Source organism: Strigops habroptila, chromosome 1 (assembly GCF_004027225.2).
Source record: "Strigops habroptila isolate Jane chromosome 1, bStrHab1.2.pri, whole genome shotgun sequence".
NCBI lineage: Eukaryota > Metazoa > Chordata > Aves > Psittaciformes > Psittacidae > Strigops > Strigops habroptila.
The window spans coordinates 11,825,292-11,836,300 of record NC_044277.2 but is presented as its reverse complement, the minus strand read 5'-3'; the positions used below and the strand labels follow the sequence as shown (position 1 = coordinate 11,836,300).

At 39.9% G+C, this 11,009-nt stretch overlaps 1 protein-coding gene across 1 annotated transcript in view; it reads left to right on the top strand.

Annotated features, from left to right (window-relative positions):
- Window positions 1-290: 290 nt before the first annotated feature.
- The window catches only part of FER1L6 (fer-1 like family member 6), a 63,780-nt gene continuing 53,061 nt past the window's right edge, over window positions 291-11,009 (top strand). The window contains exons 1-2 of the mRNA XM_030505628.1: window positions 291-310; window positions 9,947-10,086. Of these exons, the coding sequence (XP_030361488.1) occupies window positions 291-310; window positions 9,947-10,086 (160 nt within the window). The remainder of the gene's footprint in view (window positions 311-9,946; window positions 10,087-11,009) is intronic.

Sequence of the window (11,009 nt, the reverse complement as noted above, 5' to 3'; positions counted from 1 at the left end):
ACGGTGTCTTCGTGAGTGTAAAATTCTTGTCCTTTTAGCTTGGAGCTGTTGCTTGAAGACAGTATGTGTCTTGCTGCAGGTGTCTGCAGAGCAACAGGAGTTGATGTTTGCACAGGGATAAGTCGTTGTTCTTATTCAGTGTTTACCAACGTGACTAACCAGGCACTACATTTGCTACAAGCAAGTAGCAACCTTAAATGAAGTCTTAAATGCAAGTTGAGCTTGGAGAGCCCATTCAAGATATAAAGGGTAACGACTGGAAGAAAATGAATAGGATGGAGCCCTCAACAATGGTACCTCAGGCCCACAGGTATGTCTAATACCCTCAGGAAATTCTTCCAAGGTTTGAGTTAAATTTGGCTAATTGTATTTAAAGGACTTCTTTGAGAAGGAAAAGAAAATAAACAAGTGCTTTAATGCTCGTTGAACTGCTTCTGGCAGATGCGATTATTATTGCTGGTATTTATCTATCCCATACTGCCTTGTGCTTTCTTTAATCATTTCTACCTGCTCAAATTCAAGGGGAGACTGTCTAAGCCCATCAAGTGATAGCTCAAGCTCCCTGCAGAGGGTACAAAAAGTGCAGGAACAGGAGAAATGAATCTTCTGTGTGTAATAACTGCATTCTTTATTTTGTGGACATATGTTAGTATTTAGTAGATCTGTTAGCCAGCTCTTGTGCATTGACATAAGAAAAGTTGTGGAATATGACCACTAATTTATGCCTGCTCAGGATGTGACTTCTTTACTGTCATGACTCATGAAATATAAGGATGCTAAATGTGTCAATAAAAAGCCATTGCTTTTCTGCTGAAGGGACTTGAACGAACAGAGGCTGTGTGTGCCTGATTAAAAGGCCATTATTTGCAGAAGTCCTGTGCTGCAGTGTTGTTGTCTCTGGAGCCTTCTCAGAGCTTTGGAGTTTAAGGTCATTTGTTGCAGAAGTGTGCACAATTTAAAAGTTCAAATTCTAGGTTGTTCAGAGTGTTTGAACATACGTGGTATTTCTTCTTCCAGATCATCTGTCAGTCATTCTGCACAGAACAGCACCTTGGGAAATAGTATTTTTTAAATTAAAATACTAAAACCATGGAAGAAACTGGGTCAAACCATAGGGTCTCCTTCACTCCAGTTTCTGCCTCCCAAGAGGGGCCAAGGGTGATACTTGGGAAAACAGTCTGTAAACCAGGCATGAGCAAGTGATCCTGCCCTTAGCAGTTTCAAGCACTTAGGAAGATTATGAAGGATAATGGACGCTCTGACCACAAACTCTATAAATTTACATGAAATTTGTTTGAATTCTTTAGTCCCAGCAACATGCCTGCAACATGTCTTACGATTTATGTGTCTCGCTGTAGAACACTTCTGCTCATTTGTTTTAAACTTGTTGCCTGATAATGCCATTGAGTGCTCATGTTTTGTGATCTGGGAACTGAAACTGAGAAACTCCTCCTCTATGCATCTCTCAATGTCATTTGTTATTTGATAGCTCACTTCTAAACACCCCTTCAGCTGCAATTAGACAATACAGTAAATCCAGGTACCTCTCGAGAACACAGTGATCGCATGAGGCTGTGCTAATTGGGGATGAACTCACTTTGCTCTTCAAGTATATTCCAAGAATAGATTATTTTTTCACTGTCAGGCCTTATGCTAGATTAAGCATTATTCTGGCAAAAGCTTGTGTTTGTGATTTGGTCATTCTGACAGAAATGTGATAATGAACCAATATGTGATCCAAATCTAGCGTGACTGCCAGATGACCCAGCCATGCACAGGTCTGGTATCTGTGATCAGGGAACTACCAGAACATAAGAAATACTAGATGGTGAGATCCAGTATCCATCTGGTGTGGTGCTCTGCTTGCAGCAGCAGTTGCAAAAGGAAATGATATTCAGTGAGAGCACATGAGCCTGGCTACTTTCTGTGGTCCGTTCCCCCAGCACCCAGAACATTTTTATCATGCCTGTTGATGAATACATCTCTGTCCGGTCCTTTTAGTATTTTTAGACCTATTTCATCAAGTGTTGTGAGTTTTGCTGAGCAACAAACAGTTTTTGCAACAAACAAGCAGCTGAGCTGCTTTCCCTCTGTTCACCAGCTTAAATTGATAAACTTTGATCCTGTTCCCATTAGTTATCCCTTTTCCATATGAAGAATCCCAGCTGTTTCAGTCTCTCATAAGGTGGCTTCTTCCATTCTTTTTCTGTGCCTCCTCTAATCCTGTTATCTTTCTTGAGATATGGACACCACAGCTGCATACATTATCTGAGATGACAACCTGATTTATTCTGCGATCCCATCTTATGATCTTGTGGGGGTTCACCAATGTTTTAGGGCAAAATGACACTCACTGCCTTCTTCCTAATATCTGCCAATACTTAACGCTCTGTTGGCTTTTTTTGTTGATGCTGCACACTGAGCTGCTCACTCCAGAGATCAGCAGTGATGGCTCCAGGACCACCTCCTTCAGCTTGATTGCCAGTTCAGAGCTTCTCAGGAATGTTTGATTATTTTTACTTCACTGTACCACCTTAAAAACACAGGCTATCATCTCTTTTCCAGGCTGAATACTCTGGCAGCAACCATTACCCTCCTTTGAACACCCTTACCAGTGCTTTCTGTACGTTGCAGAATTCTGAGTTCTTACTGAGAGGGGCAATCAGAGCAGTAAGCAGTAGCCAAAATGCGGTAATTTAGTGGCATATAATGTTCCCTGTCATATTTTTATCTAATTTCTTACACCTACTAAGAACTTATTTCAGTTTTTGATTGCTGCAGTACAATGAACTGAAGTTTTACAGAGAATTATCTACAAAGAGAGCAGAATTTCTTTCCTGAGTTGCAACAGCTAATGTTCTTGTATGGACAGAGTTAGTGTATAACTAATACTGACCACCATACTGTCACCACGCAATTGTGTTTTCTTATTGATGAGATACTAATAGTCGAGACAAGACTTATAATGTCATAGCGTCACATGTGAAAACCACAAGCTTTAGAACTGATACTGTGTGTGTGACACAGTTGGTTTTTAAATAGCAGCTTGTCTTACAGGATTGTGTATTCACCTTCTTAAGCAGCTGAAGCTTTTCCATTGCAAATCCTTGGACCTATCAAAACAGCAAATCCAGTGGGAAATCGGGAAAAATGGAAATGAGTTAAGACAGCTTGTGAGAGCTCCAAGCTGTGAAAGAACCACAGCACAAATAATGGACTTGGGGATAAAGGGAGTTTCAATACTGAATCAAGATAAAGTATCTGACAATATACTGTACAAAACAAACCTTCTCTGGGAAAGGAGATAAATTAAAAGAATAAAGAGGCAAAATATTTCCTTAACTTCTGTAATCCTGTGAAAAGAAAACATGAGCTGAGTATGTCATTAACCATTTATTAAGTTATTTTTTCCTTTCCATGTGTCCAAGAACACAGAAGTTATTTTATTCAGCTGTCTTTGACAATTAAATGTAATGCAATAGATTTCTTCCCTGGGACTTCATTTATTATCAGAAATGAGATACTAGTTTCATAAAAAAATGTTTCTGAACTAAGTAATTATGCTTGCATTATAGTTATAGATTGCTTAGGCTTTTTGTTTTGAATCTCCATCTTTTATTGTAATTATGTTTTACTCTTTGAAATGAGCATTTTAAATTATGACATAATTTACTTTTCATTTACCTTGACCAATACATATTGTGGAAGTGATAACATGAGCTAAGAGTCTTATGTTTTTGCATTTGAAAAGGAAAGAGAACTTTTTTATACCCTTGAGTATTAGGTTCTTTCTGCTTGTGTATATTTGATTAAATTAGGACTAATCATGTGGAGATAATTATTCAACTAGTGCAATACTGTTTGATCTACTGCAAAACTCTTTGGAAAATGAAGATAAGTTTAAAGAAGCAGAATTTTTAAGGAGCTGCAAAAAAAAAAAACCCCAAACACCAGAACAAACAACCTTACAAAATGCAAGGATACAGGCCCACCTAACAATTTTTACATTCATATGCAGGAAGGCTGAAGGCTGTTTTTCTGCTTTCTTCAGTTTCAAATACTCTCAGTCAAGACACTCACTATAGCCGTACCCATAGCCTGACAGTCCTTAGGCACTGGAGCTGGCTCGGATCTGAGCTGCAAAAACCTTTGATCATCCATGAGCTAAATCATTTTGATGGTGCCAAGAAGTTTGCTGAGACTGCTGCTCCCAGGAAGGAAGGAACTTGGAGGCAAAAGCAGGGCAGCTGCTCCAATAAGGACCTTCTTTTGCCAGGAGCATGCTGCAGCTCACTCACCCTGTCCACAGGAGGAGTTCTGGATGGTCTCAGGAGGTGTACTGGATAAAACAGGGTTTGTTTCTGTGTCTGCCCTCTGTTTCCAGCTCTCACTCCCTGGTTTTGTTCCTCTGTGTCCACCAGGAACACGGCTCATGTGCCAACACTAGGAAATGGTATCCCAAGGCTCATGGCTACAGAAATGGACCTTGATAAGCATCTTGGTTTAATGCAGGGTAAATCCAAGACTGGTTTTTCTTGAACAAGAGGTAGAAAGCTGCACTGAGAGTTGGCCTTGTGTAAGGGAACGGAAGGTGCCTCCTCAAGCTAAACACAAGCCTGTGTTTAGATGGCTCAGGTTATTCTTCTGACTTTATAACCAAAGGAGAAGTGATTTCTACCATCCTAGTGTCTTGAGTGAGTTCGATGACTTGCACCATGGAAGTGCCTATTTGTCTCTGGACGATGTGTGACCATTCGCAAAGCAGAAAGCTATTTTCCTCATACATCATTTCTCTGAGCGCACAGACTTCTGGAAGGATTTTGCAGGAAGAAGAAACTAAATTTAAACAATGTGGAGAAATTCCAAGGAGATTCAATATTTAGTAAGATCATTTGCACTCTTTTGCTGACGACTCTGAAGTGCCTTCTTTTTGCCAGCTCTTGTTTAAATTAGACTGCAAATTGCAATTATTGGATATCTGAGAGAACATTATGCAATGCAAGAAGTGATCATGAAGCCTCTTTTATGACAGGACCGCTAAACTGAAAAGAAAGGGCATGAAAGGACTTTTTGGAAAGCTAACAAGCTAGAAATCAGAAGCTGCCATGGCTATATCTTGGTAAGAGGAGAATACAGTTTTTGAGTCTTTTTGAAAGAGTATGAAAATTAATTCAGAGACCCAGTGGACCTGTGGCATTGATAATAGGAAATAAACCCTTATATTTACAGATTTCTGGTGCAAATCCAACATGGTCTGAGCGTAGTCAAATTCTGTGGTATGGTTCGTGTCCTGCTTTTACTATTTATATCAGGGAAACCTCAATAAATCACAGTCATAAACTAGGGCCCACGTTGTCACTGTACATTTGCAGAAGAGAAGAAATTGTCCTTGCTCCAGATTTTTTTACAATTGCCATCTGGAAGGAGCTGGGAGATTCAGTCCTATTTGAACTAATGAACGTTCTTGATTAGCTGAGAAGGCTGATTTTTTAATTGCTTCTAATCAAGGCACTTACAAAGGTAAACCTGTTGGTAGCTTACAGGAACTATTTGCTTTACCTTCTCTTTGGACATGAATTTGTTTTATTGTGTCTTAAATCGGCTTGTTGGATTCAGGAAGGAGCAAAATCCTTATCTCTATTTGGGCATCATGTAACATATGGGGGCTAAACCTGTCAAGACAGATGAAAGACTTTTTCTGCACCCCAAGTCTCTTTTCATTTCCCAGGTTCTTGCAGTGCCATGTTTGTGCCTTGCTGACAGCCAGAAGGTCCTGTGAGGGACATGGGAGACACTTCCTTATGACATCTTTGCAATCTACCTAGAGGTGGCACACAGTTTTATGCCTCATTTAGGAATTACAGATGGGTATGAATAACTTTGGGGACATTATTAAGTCTGGTGTAACTGCATGGACGCCTGAAACCTTCCCTTCTTGGCAACATTCTCCTGTGAAAACATTCACTATCTTGGGGAGAGGGGAAGAAGTAATTTTCAAGATTTCAGAAGTTGATTGAATTTATGTTGAAGTCACAGTGAAAGGAAACATTCTTTGTGGAAATTTGAAGAAAGATTACTTTTTTTTTTGTCTTTCCAAGCGCACAAACTTTCTATCACAAAAAGAGTATCCACAGAACATTTCTGAGAAGCCTAAATGATTTTATTAAGCTTTGTGGATTTTACCTGTGTGCACAATATTTGGAGCACGTATGCCGTCATTGAATGATAAGCAGTGTACATAGTAAAGTGATGGAGCCTCTCTGTTGTGAGGGATTGATACTTTCAGTTCCCTGAAAACTTCATTTACTTAGCTTAGACCCTTACAGAAAGATTTTCTCTGGCAAATCCCTTGCGTAATGTGTGCTGCCCTGCCACCTTGTCAAACAACCCCACGTTCTTCTCCTTTCTCATAGCTGAGCATTGCAAGTGGTTTGTCCTTGCTGTGTCTCCAGTGCTTTTGAGGCACTCTTCTCTGCATGGTCACAGCTGCCCTTGGCCAAAGTAACTGATGGGGCAAGTGCAATAGGAGAGCTCAGGTGCACACTGATGCATTTCTGTGGTGAACCTCTGGCAGACTAAAAAGCTGAGATTGAAATCCAGTTTGCTTCAAAGCTAGATTTTGCTGTTGGCACTCGGTGGCACCTTCTGCAGTTCTGTCTTTAAGCAGTTGTGGTGTTATGGTGTTATGTAAAAACCATAGAAATCATGGAAGATGGCACAGTTTCCACATCAGGCTTTGTTAATGGCCATTCGTCCAGTTGCCCTCTGACTCCTGCTTTGCTTGAGCCATATTTTGTCTTGATACTACATTTCCGCTCTTGCTGGTCAGGTTTTAGCATTCTTAGGCACAATCACAGAAAATGTACAACTTCCATGTGCCAAACATTGCTGACATTCCTCTGTGGCCTGGCCAGTAAGCTTAAATTCCTTGCTCTGAATACAACTTTTAAACGTTATCAGCTTCTCTTTCCAGTTTGCAGTAACTTTTCATCGATAGCTAAATGCACCTCAAGTTTGCAGGTGATTTCAGATGTTTGAGCACTGATTGCTGTCAGGTTTGCTCAGTGCCTAGGTGTCTGCTTGATTAGGCTACTTGGGCTGTGCACTTCCGCAGGTAAGTTTTTATTCCTGCAGCAATTTAGTCAAACAAATCCTCTGATGATAAGGGAAAAAAAATGTGCTGAATGTTTGTCACTGCAACTTGAGGCCAACAAAGAACCTGAAAAATGTTGCCGTTATACTAAATCCTTTGTGTTTGCACTCTCACCCCCTGGTTTGTTTGCCAATAAAGTTAATAGCACAAAATTCTCAAGCAGCATAGGTTGCTTTTCCCTCTGAAATATGTGGTATATTTGTTTCCTTGGAAAAACTATAGTATCAAATCATGCCCACAGAGAGCTCCTCTTGAACCAATGTGACCTATAATTAGGAAAATAGTACCGAGTACAGAGCTACATACTAACAAAAGTGAAAATTTGTGTGGGATTTAGTGAGTGTTTCAGCTCCCAAAATGAGGTGAAAGTATATTTTCAAAATATAAAAAGATGTAATTGCAACATTTAAAAATGAAAGGTTTCAGATATGTCAAAATGTTTTTCTTGACATTTCAAAATGTAAGAGACCAATTAGCCTGCAAACAGAACCCCTTATTTCACTACTATATAATATGAAATCTGAACTATGTTGGTTTCAGCAAGCAGGTAAGATCTGAAACAACGGGATTTACATTTTCACTCTCAAATAAAGCGAAGTGATTCATCTGCAATGACTTTAGATTTCTGATATAAATCAGGTTGGTCTCATTAATTCAAATGAAAAGTCAACAGGATTTTATTTAACAAAAAATAACCTTTCAAGCTCAGTTTGGTTCTACTGATTTATTTTCCTTTTTATTTATTTTAGTTAGCTTTCTTTTTCTTTTTAGTTTAGGCACTCAAAGCCATTATTACCCACTCCTAGTCCAAGCACTGTCCAGTTTACCATTAAGGAAGAACTTCTGTGTATGTTTCCTCTGTTACTGTGGCTGTTTTACCAGACCTTAACTGGCAGCAAGGAAAGACATGCTGACTCCACAGGTCATTATTAAACATTGGTTCAAGCCTCTAAAAACCTTCAGAAACCTGGAGAAATTAAACTGCACGCTCCAGTGCTCAGAGATTTGATTTCTACTCCCCAACCCCTTCTCGAATGATGAATCATGCGGCTTAAAACTACACACTTTGTAGAAGGGATAAAAGATAAGAAAACTGTGAAGATAAACAAAAAGCAGCTGGTCCTTTCCCCACGTGTAAGGATAACTGTGCTAAATTGCCGACTTTAATCTCTCAGGAAGGCAATTGCAGGACAGCTGGCTGCTTCCCACTCCTTCTCCAAAATCTTGGGTTGAAAGCGGCTCTCCATGCACAGGTCTAATGCAGAAAATGGTGTTTCTGTTCCACATTCCTATGACTGGATGTTGTTCTGAGCCCTGCTTAGGGACAAAAGAGAGAAGTCCCATCTTATTCCTACAGCTTTCCTTTCCACAGTGTATCATGTCCTGCCTTGGCTCTAGAGTATGGCAGAGCAGAAGTTGGAGCAGTAGTCAGGTGTGAATTGGAGACTGTTAAAGTTCATCTTGTAGTCAGATTTGTTCTCTGCTTGCAAAACATCAGAACAGGATCAGTGTCCTATTGCAGGATGCATGTTTATGGACCCTGACATGAAGGTAAACAAAGAGTTTGATGGGATGAGGCTGGCTGGCAACTAAGAAGGAAGGTCTGGTGGCTATGGGAGGAAATCGGAGACCCTTTGTGTAGGTGAAAATGCTGTATGATATTTGTAGAGGTATTTCCTTTTGCCCCCCTCTTTAAAACCAACTTCACAAAACACAACAGGTCTTTTTCTCTACTTACTGAAGAGCTGAAGTACCAGTGAAGGAGTAAATTAGGAACGGAACAACCAGCACAAACCTCTGAACAGTCAGCCTTGGCAAATGCTGTTATAAGCACTGGGACAACTGCTTTATCTTAGTTCAGCATCTGTACTGCCTCCTGCCTTGGGGCCATGGGGAGTTTTGCCATTCATTTCCCAAGAAGCAGAACTGCACCATGGGTCCTTGCTGAGTGTCTTGACATGTTTTATCTGTGATGGCAACCAGATGGGGGCCACGCTTCCCTTGCCTGCATCTCGCCTCACAAACACACCTAGCTCCTGGATGACTATGGTAGTCTTCTGGCGAGGAGTTGTGGTTAAAACTGAATTGAACTGAAGGAATAAGGAAGCCCTAATGAGGCTATAGAGCCACTTTAGAGAGGCATGATCTGAAAAACGAACTCACCAAGCTTTAACTGGGTTGGCTAGTTTTAAGCTGGATCAATTCGCTTATCTAGTATAGGAAGAAGTGGAAGGCCCCACACTAGCTGGGGTTGATGCTGGGCTGAAGCATGTCTATAATACAGCTTGAGCACAGGTTGAGGAGAAACCCTTGTCCGGGCCTGCTCATGAATTTGTTGTTGGAAGGAGGTGAGAACTAACTAACTAAATGACAAAAGCTGTTGTGGTGTATGTGCTGCTTATACAGTGGGTATCCTCACCAAGGAAGTTTATGCAAACACTTTTATGTTTATCTTAATTCACTGGAACACTGCTTTTGATCTGGAACCTGTAATTTATGAGAAGCTTTTATCTTTGGTCTTGTCACAGGCATAAGAATTATGTGTGGGAAGTAATTAATTAAAAACTTATCTTGAATTTCCTTTCTTTGCCTCTTGTCTTGGTTTGAAAAGAAACTTTGGCTCTTCTCTCAGGATGTTGCCTGTACATGGCCAAATTTTAAGAATAAAAAAAATTAGATGAAACATAAAATCAAAGCTTTCTCTTGTTTGCTTTCAAGAGAAGGAAAGTCAGAATATAATGATGATGCTTAGAAATCAAAACTCCCTCACAACAGCTCCTTGAGTTAAACTAGAGTCCAGAACAGAAAAGTGCTTGAAGATACACTGATTGCTTTTCTTTACTTTTTCAGAAAGGGACTCTTTGCTGGCATGAAGCTGAAGAAGAAGAAAAAACGCGAGAAAGGGTTGACTATTGCAAACAAAGATGCACTGGGTAAGGCCTCATAAATCAATATTGCAATTGAGAAGAGCAGATGGGGGATTATATTATATCTAATTTCACGTGAGCTCGTTTGAATTGTGCCTTAGGGCTTAGTATTGATAAAAAGGACAGTAAACTCTTTGACACTCCCAAGTAAACAGAGAGCTAATTCTTTTTGCATTACCTGTTTCCTTAAGTATAGTTTCAGATTCTGTGAGTTCAGACTGCTGCATCTGGTAAAGTAAAACAAAAATGTCAGTCTGACTCTTACCATAGAGAGATGACATGTTTTTGAAAGGTTTTTTTCTGCTTTAGAGGTAGATGATCCATTACAGGTGTGTAACTCCTCTAAAAGATCTGCTTCTTCTAGAAAACATAAGAACCCAACCTGAGTATGCTCTGGATGGGCTGTCTCAATAAAGCTTGGACCTTTATTTTGTAGCAATTCTCCTCTTAAATGTAGAGCAGCTATTTTATTTTAATTTTTAACTTTAATAATTATATTTTAACTTATGTGGGTACATTCATAGGACATTCAGAGCCTCCTATTTCTTTCCCTAACAGACCATTAGTTTTCAAGCTAAGGACATGTCCCCTGCATATCCTACCACTCTCATTCTTCTCCTATCACCACAATTCTGCCATTCACCAAAACATATAGTTCAGCCACAACAGTCTTTACCTTTTGTAGTTTCATTTTGCAGTCTCATGCCTCAGATTTGATGGATTTTAAAAACATGGACTACTATGTGTTTAGTGCAGCCCTTGAATTACAGTGTTGTAATAAACCAGTCATGTGTGTCTTGACTTACTCTTGGGTGGAAACAGGAATACATATTTGTGCCATGAACGTTATTTAGCAAAAGGGCACTACTTTTAAAATGATTCTCCTCTGGTCCTTACAGCCAGGGGTTTGGGCTTTTGGAGCTGAGAAA